General features: G+C 58.9%; 1 protein-coding gene across 1 annotated transcript; it reads left to right on the forward strand.

Annotated features, from left to right (window-relative positions):
- Window positions 1-275: 275 nt before the first annotated feature.
- FAAH2 (fatty acid amide hydrolase 2) lies at window positions 276-8,316 on the forward strand. Its single transcript, XM_059824421.1, has 11 exons — window positions 276-473; window positions 659-741; window positions 1,062-1,195; window positions 1,536-1,745; window positions 2,180-2,299; window positions 2,819-2,954; window positions 3,786-3,903; window positions 4,663-4,782; window positions 5,680-5,791; window positions 6,246-6,440; window positions 7,178-8,316. Exons 1-11 carry the CDS (start codon window positions 276-278, stop codon window positions 7,351-7,353), a joined length of 1,602 nt encoding a protein of 533 aa, XP_059680404.1. The 3' UTR covers window positions 7,354-8,316.
- Window positions 8,317-26,342: the final 18,026 nt, after the last annotated feature.

The raw sequence follows: 26,342 nt of genomic DNA on the forward strand, positions 1-26,342 counted from the left end.
CTCGCCACGCGTAGCGAGGCCGCCCGTCCCCCCGCCGCGGGCAGCGCTGCGCCCCCGGCCCGCGGGGAGGGACGGGCGCGGCGGGAGACCCCCGCAGCAGCCCCGGGCGGGCCGCGAGCCCGGGCCGCGCCGGCAGCCCGCCGCCGCGGAGGGGCGCGGAGCGCGGCGGGGCGGTTGCTACAGCAACGCGGGCGGCGCGGCGCGCGGCGTCACTTCCGCGGCAGCAGCGCTCCGCCCCGAGGGCGGGGCCCCGGCGGCGCCGGGCGGCAGCGGTCATGGCGCTGTCGCGCGGGGAGCGGTGTTTGGCGCTGCTGCTGCGGCTGCTGTCGCGCGCCTGCCTGGCGCTGCTGGGGCTTGTGGCCCCCGCGCCGCCGCGCGACCGCCCCGCGCCGCCGCGCGCCGTCCCGCCGCCGCGCCGCGAACTCCTGCTGCTGCCCGCCCGGCAGCTGGCGGCGCGGCTCCGCGCGCGGCAGGTGCGGCCGGGGCCGGCGGGAGCGGGTGCGGGTGCGGGTGCGCGGCCCCGCGGCGCGCAGCCCTCCCTGCGGGCCGGGCCGCCGCGTCCCGTGACGAGCCCCGCTGGCGGGGGTCCCCCCGGCCGCCCGGCTCCCGCCGCCCAGCCCGCCTTTGACTGCGGGTTCCGCTTCCTCTGGTCTTCCAGGTGACGTGCGTCGAGGTGGTTGGGGCGTACGTGGAGAGGATCCAGGAGGTCAATCCCCTCATCAACGCCGTCGTGAAGGACAGGTAGGCCGGCGGGAGAGGGCAGGGGCCGCCGCCGCCGCCTCCCTCCGCGCCCCCCGGGCCGGGCTCCAGCGGGGCCCCGTGCAGCCGGGCTGCCCCTGCCGCGGCACCGTGCTGGGGCCGGGCGCTCCCGCCGGCGGTTCGGCTGGGCGAGGAGCAAGCGGTTTTCGGAAGGAGCGCGACGAGAGGCTGGGGAAGTCTCTTCTTCCGTTACCGGCTCCTGCCGCGCGCTTGGCATCCGCCCCCCCTGCAGAGATAGCCGCTCCTCGCCGGTGCCCCGCGGCTGGAGATGCCGGAGCATCCCCCCGGCTGCTCCTTTGCAGGTTTGAGGAGGCCCTGCAGGAAGCCCAGCAGGTGGACAAGCTGCTTTCGGAGGGCCCTGGCGATGACTACCTGGAGGAGAAGTTTCCCCTCTTAGGGGTTCCCGTCACCGTCAAGGAGGCCTTTTCTCTGCACGGTGGGTTTGCCCTTGCTTCTCTCCAGCCTCACGGGCCGCGACTCGCTCCCTCTCAGCCCCGTGCTCCCCAGGGGGGTGGGTGGCTGTGGCAGGGCGCTTGGAGGGAAGCAGCTTCCCTTTCCCCGCTCTGCATCCCCCTCTGCCTGCACTCGTGTGTCTGCGTTCGCTTTTAGCACCCAAACTACGGGGCTTGTGGTGCCCCAGAGGAGCAGCCCCCACTGGGGACCCGCTTCTCACAGACACGGTCCCTCTGACCGGCCTTGCAGCCTGCCGCCCCCAGGGTGGCCTGGGGGGAGCTGGCCCTGATGCCTCCCTCCATCTGTCGACCCCGGCACCACAGGGATGCCCAACACGTCTGGCTTGGTCAACCGCCGCAACGTGATTGCCACCTCGGATGCCACGGTGGTGTCTCGGCTGAAGCAGGCCGGTGCCATCCCGCTGGGCGTGACCAACTGCAGCGAGCTGTGCATGTGGTACGAGTCCAGCAACAGGGTCTACGGCCGGACCAACAACCCCTACGACCTGCAGAGGATCGTGGGCGGCAGCTCAGGTGAGCTCCGGCACCTTGGCATGGTCCTGCACGAGCAGCGGGTTAAATTGCAGCAAGGAAAGAGTTCTCGAGTCCTCTGCACACTGCTTTAACTTGTTGCTGGGCTCCTGCAGGGCTCACGGGCCTCTTTCCCGGGCAGTGCAGTAGGCCATGTGGAGGTCCAACTGCTTTGCACCTCCTGGATGTTACGCCCGGCATCGCTTTGGCTCGTTCTGTCTTAATCTACATGCAAACAGCAGTGCTGGTGTGGCACTTGGGCAGGGAAATCGCTTTGGCCCGCATTTCCCAGCTGTCCCCCAGGCATCGCTAAAGCTGGGGCGGCTCCCACCCCATCCGCCTGCAAAGGGAAGCAGCCGCTGTGAGACGCTCCTGCTGTGCTGGATGATTTGCACTATAAGCCTGTGGGGTTTTTGCTGTATTTTTCTCCCCTGCAGGCGGGGAGGGCGGTGTCCTGGCAGCTGCCTGCTCAGTCATAGGTGTGGGCTCCGACATCGGTGGCAGCATCCGGATGCCTGCCTTCTTCAACGGAGTCTTCGGCCATAAACCCACGACAGGTAAAGCGGGCGTGGGGATCTTCTCTCCTCCCCAGCAGAAGTGCCAGGAAGTGGAATGCGGGGTGTGGGAGGAACCTGTTCAGGACACTCCTGCGTTTGTCTCTGGTGGGATTGCTGTAAGGGGACAGGCAACTTCTTGACGGGACAAGCCCACTGCATGAGCACAACCTGACTTGGGCAGTGGGAAGCCATTTGGTGGCAGAATGCCAAGCGCGTGGGAGGTGTTTCACCCCGGTGTTGCATCCTCAGCGTGGGATGTTTTCCCAAGGTCAGGATCTGCTGCTGGGGTGTTTTCCTTGGCAGCTGGTGTCCCAGCTGGGTGCTTTCCCTCCTTTCCCCACCCTGTGCACCTTGCTGTCAGCTTGCAAGTGTTGCTGATGTGTGCAATCCCTGGGCAACAGCTTCGCTCTGCACCCGGAGGCCGCCCTCCTGCACGGCTTGCCTCAGCTGGAGGGGATGCTCGCAGGTGCTCACGGATGCTCACAGGGTGGTACCCAACGTCTCCCTCCATGCTCGCAGGTGTGGTGCCCAATGACGGTCAGTTCCCAAACGCTCGAGGGGTGCGGACCAGCTTCCTGTGCACAGGGCCCATGTGCCGTTACGCGGAGGACCTGGAGCCTATGCTGAGGGTCATGGCCGGTCCTGGGGTCAACAAGTAAGTTGCTCCTATTACTTCAAGCTGCTGAGTTGGTCTCAGCTACTTTCTGGCCAGTGCAGCGGGTCAGTCCTGTTTGGTGTACAAGGCAGGTCTGTACCACCCAGCTTGCTTGTTACTTGATTCCCTCCTCTGCCCCTGGCTTCAGCAGGAGCCTTGCAGCCGGGGCTGTCCTTCCCACCACCCAGGCGCCCTGGGGAACAGGCAGCCGTGGTCAGCTGGGTCCTCCTCGCAGGAAGACTTCACCTGTGAGCTGCTCCAGCCAGCAACGTCCAGCACGGCCCTTCCCTCCTAGGGCTGGCCTTTCTTTTGGTTTTTACATGTGCTTTTTCCTGTTGCTGAATAACGAGTTTTCCATCCCATGCCACAGCCCCGTTTGGTCTCCTCGTAGGTCCATGCAACCAAGCAGCCTTTTATGTGCATGTACCAGTAAGGAGCAGAGCAGAGATGGGGCAGACCGGGCAGGTCCTGCTTCTTGCTGCAGCCTGCACGCATTTGCTTTCTCCGTTACCACTTTTGTTTCTCCGTGGCTCTTGTGGTGCAATCCCAACCTCGGCTGTGGCCAGGGTCTGTAATTACAAGGTGCATCTTGAGAGATGAGGGTTTTCCTAACAGCAACAGATGTGCAGAACTAGCTGTGACTGAAGGGACGGGCAAGCAGCTGGATGGGTTGTGGGCAGCAGGTGTCTGTGTGTCTTCAGGGACTCTCCTTCCCACCCTGATGGGTAGAGCAGGGTGTCCTGAGGACGCATTAACAAGAGTGTGAGCAGCTCTAGCAGCCAGGGAGGAGCCAGGGATGGATTTGTAAGCAAAGCGCCATTCCTTTCCCAGGCTGAAGCTCAATGAAAAGGTGTCACTGGAGAAAATAAAATTTCACTGCATGGATCATGATGGCGGGTCCGTTTTTGTGTCACCTGTGGACAAGGAGATCTTGCAGTCCCAAAAGAAGGTAGGAAGGAACGGAGGTTGGCTCTCACTGGGGTGAGCCTGGAGATAAAACCTGGGGAGACCAGTCTGAGGAAGTCCCTTGGAGGCGAGGTGAGCTGCTCTGTGCATGGCTCCTGCAGGGGCTGGCAGGATGGAGGGCTGCGGGCTGCAGTGCCACGGAGGCAGCCTCAAGTCCCGGTCCTGTGCTTCCAGTGGAAAAAAAGGTGGAAAGATCTTTTTCTTCTTCTATGTTAAAGAAACAAGGGGAAAATCTTGCGAGTGGCTGCAGATGCCCTTGCCAGCAGCACCTGTGTGTTGGAGGGCACCAGGGTGTCCGAAGTTTTTGGCCTAATTCTCATTGCAATAGCTGTATTTTGCTTTCTTAACCTCTCCTGTCCATGTTACAGAGACCTTCCGAGGGCACTTCGCATGGCGGAGGGGTGGCTGTGTGTTTGTGGTCTTCCCGGGGTTGCTGCCTGGCATTTAGTCATGCAAAAGAACTTTTTAGTTTTTCAGTGAAAGCATCTGTGCTGCTCTTGGTGCTCTTCTGGAGCATTGCTGGGGGTGACGCGGAGGGCTGTTTGGGGAGCTCCAAGGCTGCTACCAGATGGAGGAGGTCCCGCTGCTCAGGGTGGAGGGGAGCAGGCGGGAGCTGTGGGAGCCCCCTGCGTGGCAGCACAGCAGAGCTGCTCCCGGGCTCTCTCCTGTCCCTAGTTTCCAGGGACTGACTGCAGCGCGTCACATCCTTGAGGAAACAAACCCTTCCCGCTCTTTCCCTTAGGTGGTGGAGCACCTTGAAAGCGAGCTGGGGGTCCAGGTTCGGCGCGTGACAATCCACAAGATGAAGTATTCTTTCCAGATCTGGTCAGCCATGATGTCATCCAAGGACAGCGATGGGCAGGTGTGTCAGAGAAAGCTGGCAAAGGCACAAATTCACTGGCAGCAGGGGAGAATCGTCTGTTTGGGGCCAGCCGTGGAGAGCTGTAGGCTTCCCAGGCCTGCCCGGGAGCTTTCTCTGCTCTGTTTGTCCCCCCAATCCTCCTTTCATCTCTTCCCAAAACTACACAGCCCCTTCTCCCTTGCTTTCTCGTGAGATGACGGTATGGCTCCCGGCAGAGGAGCGACACGGTTTAGGGAGGGAGAGGCCATTTTAGCATGTTGACCTTTTCTGTGCAAGATAGTAAGTCAGCCAAGCAGGTAGCATCCCGCCTCGCTCTTACCTCCGTACTGTGTCTCCTGACATTGTAGGTTGGGATTAAAGCCCATTAGGTTGCCAAGACTGAGGCGGTGGATTAGCAGCTTTTCAGCAGCAGGCCTGTATGTCTTACTTTTCCCTTGAATTGTAGCCACTGCACCATGCTCTCTGCGTGCATGGAAGTGTTTTGTAGCAAAAATAAACTCTCGGGAGTATTATACCATGTGCATTCTGCCACGCAGGCAGCGGTGAAAAATAAACCAACACCACCTTGCTGAGGAGGGCATGCCTGGCCCCCTCTGCCTCCTTTTTCCTGATTCCACAGCCATATAACAGCAGTAAATGCCTCCAGGAGACATTATCCAGCGCATCATCCCTTGCATCATGCCAGAGGAGGGGTAATGAAAGGTGCTTCTGCTGCCACTCTGGATTAGTGCTAGAGCCGTGTAACACTCCCGATGGGCATCTCTTGTCTGAAAATGGGAGCAGCTTGCATTGGAATAATTGAACAGCTGGAGATTTCGCTGTCATTTGTCAGGCTGTTCTTCCCTGTCGCACGCTCGCTGATGGTGCTGATGGAGGGAGCGTGTCTGTGTGTTACAGGAGGCACAGGTATTCACGGAGCTGCTGGGGGATCACGGGAAGCCGGTGTGGCCGCTGTGGGAGCTGATGAAGTGGCTCGTGGGGATGTCTTCCCACACTCTCCCAGCAATTGGTAAGGCCGGGAGGAGCCTCGGGGTGTGCAGAGGCAGTGGTGGGGCGGGCGAGTTGTTAAATGAAAATAGTGTCCTCCCAGTTAGGGGTCAGCACCAATCTCAATTCTTAGCAGCAGATACCAGAGAACCCTAATTAGTGCTGTTCTGCTGCTGTCTGATGAGTGCTGAGGTTGCTCCACCAGCTTTGCTCAATCCCAGTGGCTGGAAAAACTCCTTGAAGCAACAGGCAGGCTGAAAGCCTTTCCCTTGCCAAAGCTGGGGAGACGCTGCCTGCAATGCCAGGCTGTCTGCAGGGAGCAATCTGCTCTGGGAACCGGCATGCCGGCAGGGAGAGGGGCTTGGGGGGCCCCACGAGGAGCTGGGGGATGCTGCCTGTGGCCAGGCAATGCACTTTCTAGCCTGCTTAACCCACGGTCCTCTCGCTCACTCTCTATTCCTCTTTGTGCCCTGCAGCCCTGGGACTGACAGAGAAGCTGATGAAACTCAACCCTGGTGGGAATGCCAAGCTGGTGAGCATGGGGAAGAGCCTGCAGGAGGAGTTGGAGGCCCTGCTGGGGCAGGATGGGGTGCTCCTCTACCCCTCCCACCCCACCATAGCTCCCAGGCACCACTCCCCCATATGCATGCCCTTCAACTTCGCCTACACAGGTGAGCAGCTCTGACTGCCCTGCTGGGGTACGGGCAGGGGTTGCGGGCATGCCCTCACCCGCTGCAGCAGTGCAGACTGGCAGCCAGGGTATTTTACCTGGAGTATTTCCATTGCTGACAGTGGGCTTTGCAGCGCAGAGGGGTGTCTCGCTGCTCTAGAACATGGGGCAAGGATTATGGTCATGCTCTTAAAACTGTGGCATTTCTACCCGCTGTCCGCAGCGGGGCAGGTTTGATCTCAGAGCAGGGGGGGGCACCCTGTCCCTGAGGGATGCGCTCACGCTGTTACAGCTGACACCGTGGTTTAGCAGTGAGAGCTGCTGTGTCTCTTGGGGTATGGTTTGGGGCTCTCTATGTGGCTTTCCCACGGCTTGAGCTCCTTGATGCCAGCGCCGCATTGCAAAGCTGTCTGGCTTTGGAGTAATGGAGGGATGGTGCCTGGGGCAGGAATCTCCCAAGGCAGATCTTGGCACGACACAACAAGTGCCACATTAAGTGTGTCATCGCTCATGGGTGCAATTTGCATATGTGATGTGGGCACTGGGAACCTCTGGCCGGTGATGTCCCTTTGTCATCGTGTCTCTGCACCGCCTGCCTTGACTGCACCGCTCCAGCAAGGACCAGCTCCCAGGAGCCCGGCGCCATGCATGGCAGCAGCTACCTACCTGTGGTGGGAGAGCCCGGCAGTGATTTACTCCAGTTGCTGTGCTGCTCTGATGCAACCGTCTCTCTTCCAGCTATCTTCAACGTCCTGGGCTTCCCGGTGACGCAGTGCCCGCTGGGCCTGAGCAGCGAGGGCCTGCCGCTGGGCATCCAGCTGGTGGCAGCCTCCTACAATGACCACCTGACGCTGGCGGTAGCCCGGTATCTGGAGAAGGCCTTCGGAGGATGGGTTTTACCCGGGAAAGTTTAGCCTGGCCTCCTGGCGCTGCGGGGAGGCAGGGACGGAGACGGTGGTGCCCAGTGAGGCGGCAGCGGGCGCTGATGCGCAGTCCCCTCATGGCACTACCTGCTCCCTCCGCACCCCACCTTGCACCCTCCTGGGAGCGGCCTGCGGTGCCTCCAACCCCTGCAGAAGCCGGGCTGTTGCTGCTAGGGTGGTTTCTTCCCTGCAGCACCCTCTGCCAGGGGAGAGACCTGCCCTCCCCGTGGCCCCTCAGGAGCCCCAGTGCCGTGGGCTGGCAACAGGCTGCCCACATCCTGCCCGCAGCAGGCACCTGTCTCCTCCCGGGCATGGAGATGGCCATCTCTCTGTCACGCTTCTTGCTTTGAAGATGCCGAGTGAAGGCTGGGGAGAGGAGGTGCTGCCAGACTGCTCCTGGATGACTTCCCAGCACTACCCTCAGGGCTCCCTGGGTGCATCCATCCTCCTTGGCCTTACCCTGTCCACGGGGCCGGGACTGTACACGGTGCACCACAGGCTTGCCGGCCGCTGCAGCCTCCCTGAGCTGCCACAGGGCTTCCCCCACCCCCAAACTGAAAAGGGAGAGGGGCTGGGGGTGCTGGAGGCAGCTGTATGCTCGTCTCACCCGTGGTGCTTTGTGGGGTGGGTGGTGCTGGGCTCTGCCCGGTGCGGAGCTGGCAGGTAAGGGAGAAGGAGCTTTTCCTCCTGTGAGCTTTTGACAGCACTGGAAGAGCTCTTTAAATGGGTCTCTCTGTGTGTTGAGATGGCTAAAGCATCTCCTGCCTCTGTCTTCTTCCCTTTCTGTCCCGGGGGATCACCCAGCCTGATTGGCATCCGCTGCCCCTGCCACCCGCCCTCCCGAGCTGCCCAGCCTCTCTGCCCCCGTGAGCGGATGCAGGCAGAAACAGGGCAGCTGGCTGTTCCTGGGGCGGGCAACCAGTGTAAGATGTTCTCAGCAAGGGTGGTATTAAAGAGTCTGCCCAGTTTGCTGCCGGCTGTGTGTCCTTGTTCCCAGCAGTGGTTCCCCTGCCAGCTGCGGGGCTGTCATCCCCTGGGGCACCGGCCCCGTCTCCACTCTCGCCGTGGGATGCGCCGAGGCTGCCAAACGCTGTCGGTGCAGTGCAGGGACAGCAGTGAAGGTTCTGGCGTCTGCCCCAAGGGTGGCACTTGGCTGCTGCTGGGCTCTTGCTTTAAAATGCCTGGACTTGTGGCGCCTGCTCGGCTCCTGGAAGAGTTGAAGGGTGCTGGCGAGTTCCGGTGGTGCCGCGGTCAGTGGCTCAGTTAGTCTTGTAGTGGTTGCACAGCGTTAACACTCAGAAAGCATAAACCCTGCTGCTTTCTCTCCCTGATGGACTGCAGAGGTTTGGGGCTCGTAGGGCGATGCTGAGCCATGCGCGGGTTCCTTGGGGCCTCTATGGTGGGGCAGGGCGCGGGGTTCCAGGTCTGCGTGCCCAGCCTGCAGCGATGATGTTGGCAAAATTAAAACCTTTTCCTGGGGTTGGCTTTGCAGGGACGTCCTGGTTTGTGTCTGTCCTGCCACATGTCACATGTCACCCCTGGTCCTGGCCTGATCCCTGTGCTGCTCTGTTCTGTCCTCAAGCTGCTAATGGTCCCTGCAAGGGGGGATGTGGGCACTGGGTGCCAAGGCTGGGTGCAGCCAGCATGCGGGGTGCAGGCTGCGTCTTGCCACTCGCTCGCAGAGGGCACTGCTGAGCCGGCCGAGGGCTGCCAGCCCGGGGAGCCTGCAGCCAGGTGACACCCTCAAGAAGGAAGGAAGGAAGAAAGAAAAAAAACCCTCACCCAAGAAAAAGGGCATGAGCCACCAAAGCCGAATCACGTGCAGTGCCGTGAGACGTCTCCCGCAGCCTCCCCGTGCGGTGGCAGAGGGGACACGGGCCAGTGCCCCGGCTGGAGGGAGCCTGGGAGTTGGGCAGACCCTGATGACGCTTCCAGCGAACACTCTCAGCACCTAATGGGATCGCTGAGCTGAAGGCGGTTGTGTTTAACAGAGCGTGGTGGGCACAGACGGCACCAGCGGGTTCCTGTTACGATAGGAGCCGGAGGAGCAACTGCGTGGCACGAGGTAGGGGGGACGGCTGGTGCTTCAGGGTGGTGTGGCGATGGGGGATGCGGGCGAAGGAAGGGATGCGCGGTGGAGAGGGGTTTAACCTCTGCAGTCTCAGCCAATGGGGTAGGCACTACACCATATTTTTACAGAAAGCGGGACCTGTGGAGGGGTGCTGGGTGGATGGGGACCGGCCGTGCTGCCATCAGCAGGGGGCTGGCAGGGACCGTCCTGCGGCCGCCCTCGCTGCCGCGAAGGCGCTGGCCTCCAGTGTGCTGCCTCCTCCTGCGGCAGGAGCAGCCCTGTCCCTGCCTGCGCTGGCAGCCAGGTCCCGGGGTCTCCCCAGGGATCTGACTTGCTGCTCTGCACCTCCGCGAGTCCTGGGAACAGTCCCGGGGGCCCCTTCTCCCACCAGGGAGAAACGCCTGCCACCTTGGCTGGGGGCCTGCTGCAAAGCTGGGAAGGCTTGCGCTAGCATTGGGGCAGGGGGAAGTTGTAACCGCGCTGCCGCGCTTCAGCTCTGGCATTTCGGAGGTCTCGCCTCGGGGATCAGTGCCCTTGCCCACGGTTTGCAGCTGCCCATCCCTACTTGCTGGCTGCTCCTCCTTGTTTCCTGCTCTGAACGCTTACAAGGGGCGGAAACCATGGGGAAAGCGTTTTATACACACCTGCCACAGTGGTCACGCTTGTAACATTAATGCAGAGTCAGTATAAAACGGGAAAAGCAAGAGACAACGGGTGAGAGTAAGCCAGCCCTACAGCTGTCCAGCCTGGCCAGGGAGGTGGTCCCACCCATCTGCCTCTGGAGGTGGCCCCGGGCTCCCCACCTTCGCCGGTGGATGTGTCCCCACGACCAGGAGGTCAGCGTTGGTGGCCTCAAAGCCCTTGTACATCTCTCCCTGGAGAGCAAGGTTACCTCTATAGCCAGCAAGAGCAGGGAAAAAAAATCCCCAGAGCTGAGCGCTGGGGCAAGGTCAGGGTAAGGATTACTGGCCAGGTTTTGGAAAGATGGAGGAGGAAGCAGTGTGGTAACAGGCCACAGCGCTGCCCCATCGTCCCTCTGGGTGCTGCGAGGTGCCCCATTTCACCTGGCTGGGTGCTGGCACGCATGGCATCCTCCCCATCCCACAGAGGCTGCAGGAGGCTGGGAGTGTCCCAGCAGTGGTGTCACCGGTTGTGCCAGTGTGAGTCATGCCCGGAGCAGGGCTGAGTCACCGCCGGAGTGGTGCCGAGTGGTGCAAGCATCAGGCCAGGAGCCTTCTCAGACCCACCGCCCGGTGACACCGGCGGCAGCGTGACTTCTTGCTGCCTTTAGGGAGGGACCAAACACTGTGGGGAACCAGCTAGAGGTGGGTGCAAGAAGGTCCCTGCAGCACATGCACAGTGCTGCGGCAGAGCGTGGCAGCTGCCCAGGGTCCCCACAGGCCCACTTGCCACCACAGCCCTGAGGGCACCTTCACCTGGGGGGCAGCAGGGGGGTCCACCACCACTCTGCAGTGGGCACCTCCATGCCATGGCTGGGCACACCACCTCTGTGTGCAAGGCATGCCTGTGGCGGGTGTCGCTGGCCACACCTTCAGGAAAAAAAACAGATTTTCTCTAATCCCAGGTTCCGGCTGCCCATCGTGTTTGCAGGTAGCGGAACAGCTCCAGCACGCCTGTCCTCTCACCACAGCACCCAGCATGGCAGTGTAGAGCTGGGGGCAGATGGACAGGGCGCGGCGGGATGAGCCCTGCCCTGAGTCTGCTTCTGTCCCTGGCCAGCTACACCCCGCTCCAGGGTAAGTCGAGCTCGGAGCTGCCGCAGCAGGCTGGGGGCTGGCCCTGGCTGCAGTGGGGAAAGAAGCATGGGGACAACTCTCAGACCTACAGAAAGTACCTGCAGGGCGGAGGGGACCGAGTGGTCTTCAAGGGGTGATGGGAAAGAAAATCCCTGGGTCATCAGCAGCCACGTCAGGGTGTCGGTTCCTTTTGTGGAACCGCGGGGTGTGCAAGAGATCTGTGAGCCGCGGATGCTGAGTGCTGCACCGGCAGCCAGCGCTCGCCTGAGCCTGGCAGGGAGTCGGTGTTTGCCTATGCGGGACTGAAGCTGGGGGTTGTAGGGTGGGACAGAGGCCCCGTGATGCAGGTGCAAAGCAGGGAGCAAGGAGAACAAAGCAGGGAGACCCATGCAGCATGGCCAAGTGGTGAGTGGCCAAGGAGCGGGCCCCCACGGAGCAGAGCGAGCGATGCTGCCTGACGCCCCTCTGCTTCCCTCCCTCCCCAGGCACACTGTTGCCTCCGCGGGACGTGAGGCTGGAGGCACAAAACTTCCACGTCTGCCTGCGGTGGGAGCCGGACCCTGGCTCGCCTGGCGGTGCCGCCTTCCAGGTGGAGTGGAGGAGACGGTAGGTGGGGCGGCGGGGAGGAGCAGGCGGAGGTGGCTCATCCCCCCTCACCCTGGCAGAGGGCTGTCGGGGACCCCCAGTAGCCAAAGGGTTATTATCTGGCAGTAAATATCATAGAGAAACAGAATAGCCAAGCTGTCAGGGATCTCCAGAGACCAGCTTGTTCAACTCCCGCTCCGGCAGGGTCAGTTCAGGACTGTGTCCTGTTGGGTTTTGTCCACCTTCAAGGATGGAGCCTCCAAAACCTGCCTGGGCAACCTGTTCTCTTTCCTCGTCACCCTCCCAGTGAAAAAAAAAAAAAGGGTTGCTTTTGGGTTTGGGGGTTGGGTTTTTTTTCCTTTATGCTTAAATGGAATTTTCTGTATTTCAACCTGTGCCCACTGCCTCTTGTCCTTTCATTGGGCACCACTGAGAAGAAGTCTCCATCTTCTTTACCCCATCACATTGATAAGACCCCCCCACCCTAAGCCACCTTCTTTTAAGGCTAAGCAGTCCCCGCTTGCTCAGCCCTCCCTTACAGATGCCTCAACCCCTTGGTCATCTTTTTGGCCCTTCAGTGGGTGCTTTATGGCATGGACATGTTTTTTCTTGTAGCGGAGAGCGAGGTCAGGGCACAGCACTCCAGGTGCCATCCCGCCAGTGCCAATGAGAGGGGACTTGACTTGCTGGCAATGCTCTTCCTAATGCAGCCCAGGATGCTGTTGGCCAGTATCTGTGCTCTCCCACACTTCCCACTCGGACAGGTTGGCAATGGCTAGGCAGCCTTCCTTTTTGGCTAGGAAGGTGCCGAAAAAGAGAAATCCCTGCATTTTTTCCATGGGCAGAACCTCTCGCTGGAGCAAGGCAGATGCCTGCTGGGGGAACAGCACCGGCTCCTCCTCGGCATGTGAGCTGTATTTTGACAAGATCCATGATATCTACTGGGCACGAGTGAGAGTGGTGGCCGGAGGAGAGCTGTCCAAGTGGGCCTATTCCAGCGAGCTGCAGCCGTACAGAGACAGTAAGGACCAGGGAGACCCTTCAGCTGGGCTCCTGCTCTTTTGGGGGGGGGGGCAATGGGGAGAGGGATCCTTGGAGAGGTCTGGTGGGATATGGTGGGAAATATCATGAAGATACTGGTGGGGAAAAGTGCCACGAGCCCCGACCAGAGGAAAGGGTTGGGAGCAGAGCTGCTGGTTAAGGGCTGGGTGAAGAGCAAGGGGACAGAGGAGGAAACACAGTGAGGTGAGGACCACAGATGGGAGGCCCCAGGCCACCGAGGTGCTGTGAGAATTTTGGTCTCTGGAGGATGCAGCAATATGGAGTAGGAAAGAGGATACCGCTCCAAGCTTGCCGTTTAAAAGCATCCCCTGTTTGTCCCTGCTGTAGGTCCTGGAGATGCTGGATGAGGGCATTTTTGTTCCAGCAAGGTAAAGCTGGCGCAGGCTGATGAAGGCAGGAGAAGTCCCTCCAGCACTGCCTTTGCCCTAGTTGCCGTGTTTGCAAGGTGCGGGCACGTGCCTCTTCTCAGTCACAGGCTGGCTGTCCTGTCCAAAAAGCCTAGCTGTCTTTTGGAGGAAGGAAAAACTTTAGGACCTTCGCCTAACCCACCTCATAGGCAGTTGTTGCAATGAGCTGAATGTGCAAGCAGCTAAAATGGGGTGTACGCTGGCCATTTGGGTTCCCCTTTTCATTCCCTCTGCGCCCAACTAGCATGGAAATAGATGCACTTAGCTAAAAGAGCAATTGCTGCACTCCGCAACGAGTCTCTAGACCATCATCGGACAGCTCAGAGATGAAGTGGTCAGCAGCAGGGAGCCGGAGGTGCTAGCAGGTCTGTCCTGGCCTGTGTTGATGTGACCAGAGGAGGCAGAAGCAGTGCTGGCTGTCACGCAGACGTGGTGGCTGCCATTTCTAGAGCTGGTTTCACAGGACAAAGTGCCATCAGGCTAGGCCTGAGGAAGTTTCTGTGCGCTGGGAGTGGGATATCCAACAGAAAAACATCATTTCTAGGGAAATGAGATGCCTGCCTTCTGTTTTGAAGGGCTTCATTTTCTTCCTTCATTTTTTTTTTCCCTCCCTACAGCAATTGTGGGCCCCCCCAAGTTGTCCTGGCTGCTCCAGGGTCACATCCTCAGCATAAATATCATCATGCCACTCACTCCCTACCAAAGCAAAAACGGCTCTTACAAGCCGATCGACCAAGTGCTGCTGAAGCTGTGGTACTGGCTGAGGCTGTACGAAGGGGACATGCTTGTCCAGCAAGTACGTGACGGGGTGGGCAAGGCTCAGAGTGCATGGGACTTGCCAAAGCTTTCCTGGTTGCAGCAAAGATGCTCGTGTCCAGTTGCATTGGTGCGGTAATGCCTGTAGAGTTGTCCCAGCCCCGCGCACAACCAGCAGTGCAAGCGGGCATGAGATGCTTTGCACTCCCAATTCGGGGCTCGCAACCTGGGGGGTGGCAGGAGATCCCTTTCCTCTTCTAGATTGCATGAATAAGAAAAACCTGTAACAATTTCTGTTCAGATGAAAGCGTGCAGTAGGTGTTTAACAAGATGCTCTGGGACCTGAACAGCTCCTGGGGTGAAGAAACAAGCACTGGAGGTGCTGGGGAGGCAGGGAGGGAGGGTCTGTGCTCCACACTGTGGGGCGAGTGGGGTGTCAAGGCTGCACCGGGGAGTGGAGCAGTGCACAGACCCCACCTCCCACCGCCTTGGCCACGCGTCCCCTCTGCTTCCAGGTGCCCTGCAAACAGAGCAGGGAGGAAGCGCCATGCACCTTCAGGTACCTGAAGCCCAGCACGCAGTACTGTGTCCGGACGGCGGCTGCGGGCGTGGCCGGGGAGCAGAGCCGGGAGGCTGAGCAGTGCATGGTGACTCCGGTGGGCCCTGCAGGTGGGAGCTCTCTTGCCAGCTCGGCTGCTGCGGTTGCATCTCAGGTCCTGCTCGTGGCATGGACATGTGTGGAGGTGTGGGTCACTCACTCCCCAGCCATTCTGGTCAGGGTTGGTGGCCCAGTAAGGTGCTGTGGGGACCTTTCTTGGGGAGATGCTCTCTCACCACCCGCCGTGGGCTTGCCCCATATCTCTGCCTTGAACATCCCAGCCTGCCACAGGGACTCCGGGGAAGTGCTGCCATAGGGCAAGCTGTGGGGGGATGCCGGCTTGGGTTCTTCCACCCCTCAGACTGTTGTGACTTCCTGGCAGGCGTTCCCTGGGTCCTCCTTGCCGTGCTGAGTGGTGTCTTCCTGCTGCTGAGCGTGGCCGGGTTCTGCTTTGTCCAGCTGCACGTCTTGCCCAGCCCTTCGGAGACGCACCTCCCGAAAACGCTTGTGAGTGAACAATCCTCCTCCAGCCTCTGCCTCGCGTGCGCCGCGGCCCAGCCGGAGTCCCCTGCATCGGCACCTCCTTCCCTCCATCTCTTGCACCACCAAACCCGTCTCAGTGCCCAGGTGCCTCCCCCGCTGTCCGACCCACTGCACCCCCAGGCCTTGCTGCATGGGAGAAGATACTGGTGGGATGCATCAATCAGCCATGGGTCACACTGGAGGAGGGTGTCTCGGGCAGCACGTAGCCTGCGAGCATGGCCCTCAGGGTTAAGAGCCTCCCGCTTTAGGCGGTTGGCTTTTGCTTGGCTGCATGTCCATCTACAACAGCTTGAAGGGGAGAAAGAGGGGAAGAGAAGCAAACAGTGGGACTGCTATCCTGGGACAGTCTGGCCTGGGTGAGATGCAGCCCCTCACTGCTCTGCCCTTGCGATAGATGCAGCCCTGAGGCTCAGAGAGGCTCCCAGGGCTGCAGCCCTGCTGAGCTGATCCAAAACATGTTCTGGGTTGGCAGGACTGAGCCCCATGGAAACAGTCACCAGGACAGCCTTTCTCCCTGAGTCCCAGTTCCCCCCGGCATCCCGGTTTCCCAGTGCTGGGGGTGGCAGCAGCCTAGGGCTGAGCAGCCCTTGAGCACTTGGGACAAAACCAACTTGCTAAGCTAAAGAAGTCCCCTATGCCAGTGTGGAGAGGAGGTGGCAGGCTGCTCCACTTGCCCTGGCCCCGCTCAGTGCCAGCGCCCTTTGCTTTCCTATTTTTCTTGGCTTCCACACGGGGATTGCTTGCGTCTCTGAGGAGGCGAGAGTTCTTCCAACAGCCTCTGATAGCTGGGGCGTAGCTTGAAAAGCAGCAGCATGATAGCTGCTGTGACCGTCCCCCGGCACCAGAGTCCCCATGCTGTAGTGAGCAGAGTCCTGCCTGCTTTTCTGCCAGGTGTGAGCATGGCAGACGGGCTGTCCGGGACCGTTCCCTTCCCCGGGGTGCATGGTTCATCACTCCCAAGCTGGTGGAGGTTTCAGCAAGCTGAGGCTGACTGCTTCACTGCTTGTTTCCTGGCAGGCTCTCCTGAACGGGGAGCTGAGTGTGACCTTCAGGGTGGCCACCCTAGAGCTTGAGGAGGACTCACTCGCCTTGCTCTTGCCGACCATGCTCCCCTCCTGTGGACCGCCTGCAGCTGAGCGGACAACACCCACAGACCAGCTGCTCTTCAGAGAAAGCCTTGCCCAGGACATGAGTGGGTACTGTGCCAACGGGTTTGGGCCAGACTTCCACGAGGGAAGGGACCCGTCCTGCACCCACAGCCAGCTGGGACATGCCTTGGGCTCCCAGGTCTCATCACGGCTGGAGGAGGATGGGGAGGCATGCGATGGGGATGATGTGCTGGAGCAGCTGGTGCCAGTGGGACTGACCAGAGACAGCTACACAGGTGACAGAGACTACCGGACATCCGAGTCATGGCACTCCCTGCACTTCCAGCTTTATTCTAAATGCCAGTGCCCAGCCCTAGGAGCAGGCAGCTGCCTTCCTCTGCCCACAGCAGGCAGGAACTTCAGCCAGGAGGACCTACGGGAGAGCCTTGGCATGGCAGGGCACTGGGTACTGCTCAGCTCTGTGAAGCTTCTGGCCAGTGAGGAGGAGGATGGAGGGCAGCTCGTCCGTGCTCTCCAGCCCCTGCATGGCCATGGGACTGAGCCACAGCCAGGTGACAGCACTGTGCAGCAGGGTGACTTGGAGCAGGCAGCACTGAGCGTCCCCCTCCCCAGCCCCTGCCAGCTGCCCCAGTTGCCCCCCAACATCCTACGGGCAGCTGCCTTCTCCGGCTATGAGCTGCGTCCCCCAGCTGACGGCCAGCCGTAGCAGGCAGGCGGGGGCACGCTGGGAGCTCCCGGGACCCAGATCACAGCGTTAAGCAGAGCTTGAGGTGCTGCCCAGAGCTGCCCCGGCCACGATGCTGCCTGCTCAGACCTGCCTGTGCCTCGCTGGGGCACAGGACAGGACAGGACTGGGGCAGGCTCCCGTGCGGGCAGGCATGGGCACGCTCTGGGCACGGCTGCCGTGGGTGGATGCGATCAGCATCTTCAGAGCTTCCCTCTGTGGTTTTGGTGCTCCTGAACCAAAGCGTAAGGAATGCATACCAAAGTTGAAGCCCCAGAACTTTTATCTATTTATCCATCTATATGTGTGTATATGCATGTGTACAGTATATACACTAATGCAAATTTATGTATATACTCATATATAGATATAAACCTCTTTAATGAAAGAGGAGTTGTTTTTTTTAATTTGTCTGGAAATACTGATTGTGCACTGGAGCTGTTTTTTAAATAACACTAATTTATTATGTAAAACTAGATTCTGTGCTTATTCTTTCTGTGTTACAGAACCAGCGCTGCCCTGTCTGAGCGGCATCTGGGAAAGGCGCTAGGAAAACTTGGGGTTTCCCTGGGAGAAAATTGCACCTGCAGCTGGTCTGCGTGTTGCTGCCCTTGGTGATGGGAGTGTTTGGCCAGCAAGACAAGGAAGTTGGGGCCGTTGTTTAGGAGTGAACAGAGATGATGTGCCAAGGGCTTGCTCTCTTCCCATTGTTCCTTGTGGCGGCCGGTCACCATCCCCTCTGCGCTTCATAGTCTCCGATGTGGCTCAAGGTCACAGCCAAAACCCCAGGCGTGCGGAGCACTCTGTGTCTGACCGCCTCATCCTTGGCAAGGCCAATGGGGCTTCCAGCCCTACCACTGCTCCTGAAGGTCATTGCACAGTGGCAGGGCATTTGCAAGGAACCATTCAACAGAAGCATCGGTCAAAGCTGCCCTGTTGTTTGTGCCATTAGACTCTGGGAAGGAGCCGCATCCTGAGCTTGAGGTCCTCCAGGCCAAGCAAAGAGTGTACATCGTGCCAGTCCAGCCTGTGCTGCACCAGGTGAGACCTGGGCTGTTCGCTGGGCGGTGCTGGCCCAGCACAGTGGGACTAAACTGGCTCCCACGGCCGCCTTGTTGTTGGATGCTGGGCTTGCAACGGGGCACAACCAGTGCTTTTATAACAGCCTGACAGGTCTTTAAAGATCAAAAGAAAAACAGCTCTTTTCTGAGTTTTTGGCAGGGTGACTGTGCTGGGGTCCCCGTGAGTGACTCAGGCAAGTTACTCACCGGCAGTGGGGACTCACCCTGTCCCAGGGGGTGGTTGAAGCAGCTGAGATGTCCCTGTTCTGTATGAAACAGAGATGTTCATGCAGAGTGGAAAAAGGCAAAAGGCTCGTGACATTTCAAGATGGCATTTCAGCAGCTGAAGTTTCCGAGTGGATGTGAGAAGAGGTTTTTTGCTTCACCTCGGAGGTGCGAGCGGCGTGTGGGGCTCTGCAGAGCCACAGCAAGAAGGTGTGATGCTCGCTGCGGGGTGAGGTCCTGGCATGTCCCAGCAGAGACCTGCCACCACCGTGCACAGCTGAGGATCTGGGTGGAGTGGGTCTGGATTGCACCCCGCTCCGGTCTGCCTGGCCAGGCGTTGCACACCGAGCAGGATGGGGTTGTGCTGGAGGATGAGCTGTGTCCAGGGGCAGGCCCCCAGCCCCAGCCAAGCCCATGCAGCAGGATGCCCGGCCGGGTGCCTCCAGCACTGCTGCAGTGCTCAGGCATGTGCATGCACCTGGCTCCCACCTTGTGCTCGCCACCGTCCCACGCTCCCTCCACAGCCTGGAGATGGGTGAGCCAGTGATGGGTCCTCAGACATCCAGCCCAGCCCCGCAGCACCCATGATCTCGGAGGTCGGCCGCTGTTTCCCATGCTGGCCTCAGGCCCAGGGCCACAACGCTACGCCTGGAGGTATTTGGTGCGGAGGTTTGTGAAAGCTCTGACTCACCATGATCGATAGGCTCATCCCTGGCTGCTTTCCGTGCTGTTGGCGGTGCTTTCAGCTTCTGCAGGTACCAGATCAAAGAAATGAGAGGAATGCAGCTGAAAACAGCTCTTTATTAGAAACAGCAGTTTTAGGACTATGCAAGAGGGTATTTCTTATTACTAATTCTCAGAGAGCTGAGCTGCCAGCCTATAAAAGTATTGGAGAGTGGAAAATTGCTGTGCGGGGGTTAATGGGACTTTTGCAGCTGCCACATAGGAAACATAGCACCTAACAAACATGAGGGAGACAGCAGCTCCTGAAACGATGGGGAAAAATTAAGCTCTAATATTTTGCAGGCTGCCAGAATGAAGGAAGATCCCTATTTGCCTTTGAATGCCATGGGAGGCAGAGATGCAGAGAGCAGCGTCTCCCCACCCCGTTGATCTGCCGTGGCCCTGTGCTCACCCTGCTCTGCCCACTCTCCATCCTGCCTGTCACTGCAGCTGCCCTGCCAGCACTCTGGGACAGCCTAGAGCCACCCCAAAGCCTTGCAGCCATCCCAAGCACTCACAAGGTGTGTGCCTGTGTATCTGGCAAGGGACCCGGGACTGTGGGGCCCCAGGCTCGCTGAGCGAGGCCCTGCTATCCAGCCACCCCTGTGCAAGGTGTCTTTGCAATGGCTGTGCAGCTCCAGGTGGGTCTGCGGAGTGGCATGGAGCAGCAGCATCAGAGCTGTCCTGCCAGACCCCATCCTTCAACCCAAAAGGCTTCGTGGTTTGACAGGTCTGAGCTGCGACGTGACCCAGGCCACCGGTTCCTGCTGCATCTCTCCCCACAGTGCTCACCCAGCAGGTCAGGAGATGGATGGTCTTAGTTGCTTGGGTTGGCTGGGAAGCCCACCAGTACGTGGGTGGGAACTATGGAAGCCCCAAAAGCTGGAGACTAAGCATAATGTGTTTGGAGCATGTGGATGGAGAGGGCTGCAGGGCTGATAGGCTAGAGAGATGTGAACTTGCTGGTTCAGACCTGTGTGATTTCTCCCCAGGCAGGAGCTTTCCGGTAGCTCAGCAGGTCGGGACCCAAGTGCCAAGCGCCAACAGGCAGTGGGGATGCCCAGGTCACCCCAGGGCCAAGCTCTGGGTCTGGGAGGCTGCAGAGCGAATCTGTGCTAGTCTGGGAGTGCCCTCGTCTGGGGACGTGTGGCAAGTGTCTGCAGTCAGGAGGTACCATGGGTGCCCTGCTGAAGCAGAGCTGACGGAGCCATGTATCACCCAGCTCTGTCACCAGGTCCCCTTGCTCCACAGGATGAACTCCCCTGTGTTGGCTGGAGGAGCCTGACAGCTCACCCCTGCTCTTCCCAGCAGCAGGCTCAGACTAGGTCTGTGAGATATGGCCGGTCCTTGTGCTCCCCATCCTCCTGATGCACGTCAGGGGATTTCTGGTCTGTGGACAAGGAATGGACTAGGTGGCTCAGCTCAATGCCTCCCCGCTCCCCTTGTACTGCTCTGGGCACACTGATCTGTAGCTCTCTGCCCACCAAGACTGCTCATGCTCCCATGAGCACAGCACAGGCAGAGCCACCCGCAGAGCTGGGTGCACGTCGTCTCATGTGACGCACACGTGAGTTTGGAGGGGATTTCCACGCTTTCTCCCCGTGGCAACTCTCTCCGGGCTGTGCTTCCTGCCCGTGTCCTGACAGCAGAAGTGATGAGCCTGCTTCCAGGATTTTTCATTATATGGCATGAAACCTGGCATCCAGGGGATGGGAGCAGCTGGAAAACAGGGTAGATATGGATTTTTGTTAGGAGAAAGTTCCCAGCTGAGCGGCATGCCCGGTCGGGATGGATGAACATTTCACCTCATCTGTCTCCCCGTCTGATCTGTGCCTGACAGACAGGGATTTGCAGACAGAAGTGACGATCTCTTGTTAATGCACTTTCAACCACTTTATGAAAAATGAGAGCCGGTACATGGGCGTGCAGACACTGTTGTCTCCCTGCTCTGTGGTCAGCAGGGTCATGGTCAGCCTCTCAGTTAAAAAACAGATGCTCGGGCTCCCAAGCATCCTGTCCAATCTTCCTCAGGAAAAGCTCCATGATGTCCCACCCCACAAAAGGAGAGGACACAAGAGACTGAGAAACATAGGTCTCCCACCAAGATTTCAAAGGGACTTTCCTGGTGGCACCTCTGAAGCAGGTACTGCTCAACGTGGCTGAGCCCCAGCATTGGCAGGGGTAGAAAAGCACCCAAAGAACCTTACTAGCTCCTCGCCCCCACAAATAACACCCAAGGTTGATTTGCAGCTCCTGAGAGCTTGAAATCTTCTCATGTCTGTCAAACTCTTTCTCGCTGCTCTCGGGAAGCACGGCGCTATATGAACAAGGGTGCGAGCTGCTGTCACAGCAAAGGTGGCCTGGCTGAGGTCACCAAAGGGATCAGTTTCGGATGGGTGTCCCTGAATTAAGCCTTCCAGGCAAAGAGATATAATTTAGAAGCAATTCCAGTTGGCTGATATTACAGTAATTTGAAAGTGAAGTTTGTGAGTAAGATGGGGACTCAGATGGGAACTGGAGAAACCTGGACATGGGAGAGCTGGGCCAGGTCCCTGCTGACACAGTGAACAGTTGAGGTCTGCCTCTGTACCTGCAGCTTTTGAGAAGAGCGTGCACCACCTTTGTTTTATTCTCTCAGGAAGGCCATTTTTCATGACCCTGTCTCATGGATGTGGCTTTGGGACACTGGCTGCAAGGCCTCCATCACTGGCTACCTTTTTTTCTAGAGAGAAAAAATGGGTATTTAACTCTAAGCCAAAACTACCCAGACTTCAGTGCTGGCTCTGAATTGCACCACATTCATGTTGTTGCAAAGCCCGGCCTGATGCCCTTCAGTCCGCAGTGACTTACTGGCCTGGGTGGGTGTCCACAGCCAAGTGGGATTGGGACGACATCGGTCACCTGGAGCTGACAGATGCATCCTCTAGAAGGGGGAATTGCACTGACAGCTTCTGGGATAAGGAGAGAGGCTCCTCTGAACGCCAGCAAGGTCAAACGCCGTTCAGCAAGGAAGCTCCAGCTGCTGCCGTCTGCAGAGGATGAGCCTTGTCACTTGCCGAGTCCTGTCATTAGCAACCAGGACACCCACTGAGAATCAGCTCGGGATGCCTGGGTGGCCGAAGGCTTTGCCACTGCCCTCGTGTTGCCATGAGATGTCAAAGGAGCAGAAGACATGTGGTAACCCTTGGGGAGGAAGATCATGCAAAAAGGAAGCGTGGATCCACACGTTTTGTCCAAATGTTGGCCACGTGTTCTTTTCTGATCCTCCTCAGACCCCACCAGAGGCATGGTTAACCTGTCCAGCCTTCCGTAGCGCTTCCTCCCCCAACACAGCACAGCCACGGTAAACAGTGGAGCTTCTGAAAACCCCGCCAAGTATTTATCAAGCATCCTTCCAGGGTGTCATCAGGATGGATGGCCAACCCAGCAGAAAAGACAAGCCACCTGATAAGAGCATACTGGTCGCAGAGAGCTGCAGGACATAAAAGAGAACCGCCTCACACTCCCTCACGCACAGGCTCCTAGGAAACTGGTCAAGGTTTGGAGAAGATGCTTCCCAGAGGATGGTCATCATCTTGGCGCTACTGTTGGGGGCTTGCTGCATCAGCACTTATCCTGTCTGCCCTGAAAGCAACAGTACCCAAGGTAAGGACAACTGACATGAGTGTTTGTGCCTGAAAGCCAGGTGGGATCTGTCCCTGTGCACCACTTTATGGCTGGCACTGAATGCTGGCTCAAACCACGGGGCTCGTATCTGCTATTTCATGGGGGCTTGGCTGCTGCAGACATGCACAGCAGCGCAGCTTCCCCCTATTTCTCTTTGGGCAGAAAGACCTTCTGGCCTGGGGAGGGTTTTCCCCAGTGTTGTTAGGAGTAGTGTATGTACAGCAGGGTTATACCCGTTCCTAGTGTCATCAGGTTGGATGAGAGAAGACCATCCTGTACCCGAGGGACTTGCTTTGGCTGTTGTGATCTGCAGACAGCAGAGTTTGGGTGATGTGTGCAGGTACTCTGGGATGACAGACAATGTTGCCCTGAGAATCAGCCATCCTGGAACATAAAAACAAAGGATCCCTCTAGGCTCGACATTCTTCCGACACCCTACGTGGAGATGAGGGAATTGCAGTTCACGTGCAGAGCGAGTGGTGCACACTGGGTGGTCTGGGATGGGGTGAGCTCTGCTCGTGGTCACAGGGCTGGTACGAGCCTCCCCAACAGCCGCGAGACCTGGCACTGTGACACCAGCCCACTGCACCGTGTCCCGGGGGCTTTGCTGCAGCACGGTGCCCTGCCGTGCATCACTGCATGAGGCCAGTGCCCCCGGGGACCACAGGCAGCAGAGCCAGCGCCTGCTGGTCTTGTGGCTGATGACACCCATTCGCGTCCACCCTGCGTTCCTGGTCCGTATGTACTAGTACTGACCAGCGACGTAAGCACCCGCTTAGACACTCTGGGCTTCTTGATCCTGGAGAAAAAGTCAGTCGGGCAGAGCTTGAGCCCTGAAGGAGAGCATGACCCCAGCCCCGTGATCCACTTGCGCAGCCCCTGCAAGCGGCCCCGACGCGGCACGCTGCCTGGTGCTTCTGGGAAATGAGCAGGCACAGGGGTTCCTCTTGTCGCTTCGCTGACTCATGGGGACTTCCAGAGCTTTAGGAGCTTGACCGCGTATCTGAGGCAAAGGAAATACAAGGCCAAGTGCTTGGGATTGCTCAGCTCCCGGAGCTTGGTGGGAGCTTCCTGGGGGCTGTGCGCAGGCATGCACTGGGGGAGGGACGCGTCGAAGGGTGAGACGCTGGAAAGCCCCTGACACACCAGCTGGTTTCCAGTTAAACAGACAGCAAGGGACTTATTGCTTTAGTCGTAGCCATGTGCCTAATGTTTGGTTTGTGGTGACCTTAGGCTATCGATTTCCTCAGAGCAACACAGACAGGCCATGGGACAGACTCACCCGGGGAAGATTTCTGCTTGCACTTACCTGAGGTGTTACCTGCCTGTTGCAGTCAGGCTGAAGGCAACGCCAAGCAGTGGACATTGTTTGCCTCAGCTTTTGGCACTGTCTCCCATAGCATCCTCATAGACAAGATGACAAAGTCCGAATTAGGTAAGTGGACAGTGAGGTGGATTGAAAACTGGCTGAACGAGGGCTGTGATCTGTGGCACGAAGTCTGGCTGGAGGCCAGTCACTAGTGGTGCATCCCGAGGGCTGGTACTGGGGACGGTTCTGTTTAACATCTTCATTAATGACCTGGACGATGGGACAGAGTGCACCCTCAGCATGCTTGCAGTTGATGCAAAGCTGGGAGGAGAGGCTGATAACGCCAGAGGGTCATGATGCCATCCTGAGGGATCTGGACAAGCTGGAGAGATGGGCTGAGAGGGACCTTTTGCAGTTCCGGCAAGGAAAAGTGCCGAGTCCTGGCCCTGGGGAGGAACAACCCCAGGCACCAGGACACACCAGGGCTGTCCTCGTCAACACCAAGTTGACCACAAGCCAGCAACGTGCTGTTGCGGCAAAGGTGGCCAACGGTGTCCTGGGCTGCGTTAGGAGGAGCGTCACTGCAGGTCGAGGGAGGGGATCCTTCCCCTCTGCTCAGCCCTACTGGGACCACGCCTGCTGTGCCATGGCCAGTGTTTTGACTCCTAGCCCAGGCTGGCATGCTTGGCCAGATGAGGAGACGAACCCTAGTCCCCCTCAAACAACCTGGCTGTCATTCTCAGGAACTGTAGACCATGCTTAGGGTCTGTCCCACTGCCCAAGGGGCAAGGGCAGCTTGAATGAGCCGCTTTGTCCTTGCCACCATCTCCCCATTCAACCCAGACCTTATGCTGACGGATTTTAACCTGGCTGACAGTGCAGTTGACCTTGTGGTTGATAGCAAGCCTCTAGCAGGACTCCAGCCACCCAGGAACCTGAACCACGCTCTGTCTGCACCGGGATAAGGAGCGAGCCATGGCCAGAAAGCAACTTGTAGCGAGGGAGAGTCCCAGAGCTCAAGGTGAGCTGGACCCAGGATGGGGCTGGTGCGGGGGCACACGTGGAGGAAGGCAGGCACTAGGATGCTCTTGAAGAGGTGAAGGGTTGCATCCAGGACGAAGGAGTGCGGCATGTTAGGTGCCCCCAAGGGAGCATGGAGAGAAGCAGGTGATGGTGCTGTGTCCCCTCTTCTTCTAACATTATCTTTCCTTGGCTCCTGCCCTCCACGCTGGACCCATAGCCCCTGTATGCTCATGGCATTTCATATGTTAACTTTTTTTCAGGAAGTAAAGGCACTCTCCAGGAGCATGTCCCCGACCAACTGCTTGGTGAGCGGGGGTGCCTCTCTGGACTAGGGGAGGGCAGCCCAGGGAGACGCTGCTGGGCAGGGGACTCCCATGGGCCAGCTCCCCATGAGGTCCCAGCAAACCCCATCCCTGTTGGCCAGTAAATGGGGACTGAGGCAGTCCCGCTCGGGTGCCAACACTGCTTCCCTCCCTGGTCCAGCAGTGAGGGGAAGGGGGTTTGGGGGCTGTTTTTGCCAGATGGGCACCACACACGCATGATGGGGCTGCTGTGCCACAGCAGGTGGAAGACCTTGATGCAGTCCTCTGGAAGATGGTGGCAGTGGGTGAGCTCCAGAGCCAGGGGTTTACCCAGACAGACCAGACCCCTCAGCAACCCAGCAAGAGACTTGAGTGCCCAGCTCCCAGTGGGTCCTGGGACCCAACCCACCACCGACCTGCAAAGAGGCCATGGCAAGCAAGGGCTGGGCTTGGGGTGGAGGATACTCATGACTTGGGGTGAAGGGTGCCCGTGGTTTGGGATAGAGGGTGCCCATTGTGTGGACTAAGGCATTCAGTTCCCAGGCTGTGCTCCTAGACCTGACTTCTCCAAAGCCGAAGGAGAGCCTGGGAGAAGAGATGGACATCTCCCTTCCTTTAAACCTTCCGGCTGAAGCCAAGCACTGCTGCAGCCCCTCACACGGGTGAGGGAAAAGGAAAAGCCTTTTTCTCCCAGCTTGCTTCGGGAAATACTCTGTCACCAAATGAGGGGTACAGGAGGAGCTCTGCCTGCCACCTGCCTGCCAGCCCTGCTCCCAGTGCCTTCTGGCAGGCCCATCCACGCATGACCCCACACCTCATTGTGGGCTGGTTTGCACAGAACTTTGAAAGGTCTCCAGTCCCTTGTGGGGAAAAGGGGAGAGGGTCTGCAGCAGAGGAGGGGTATCATGGGGTAGGGGGATTGTCCCATGAGGATCTGGGGTGCAGGACAATGTTTCTCCCATACCAGTGGACCTCCAAGACCTGTGGCAAAGCAGAGTTGCCACTGTGGCCTGGCAGGGACTTGCTGGCTGCCAGCAGGAGCCAAATAAACCCCTCGCA

This window comes from Gavia stellata, chromosome 14, assembly GCF_030936135.1.
Source record: "Gavia stellata isolate bGavSte3 chromosome 14, bGavSte3.hap2, whole genome shotgun sequence".
Taxonomy (NCBI): domain Eukaryota; kingdom Metazoa; phylum Chordata; class Aves; order Gaviiformes; family Gaviidae; genus Gavia; species Gavia stellata.

Bases quoted from the DNA above. Each gene is read 5' to 3' on its own strand.
- FAAH2 (XM_059824421.1), top strand. From the start codon at position 276: ATGGCGCTGTCGCGCGGGGAGCGGTGTTTGGCGCTGCTGCTGCGGCTG. The intron at 1,746-2,179 runs GTGAGCTCCGGC...TCTCCCCTGCAG, and splicing joins GATCGTGGGCGGCAGCTCAG to GCGGGGAGGGCGGTGTCCTG. The intron at 5,792-6,245 runs GTAAGGCCGGGA...TGTGCCCTGCAG, and splicing joins CCACACTCTCCCAGCAATTG to CCCTGGGACTGACAGAGAAG.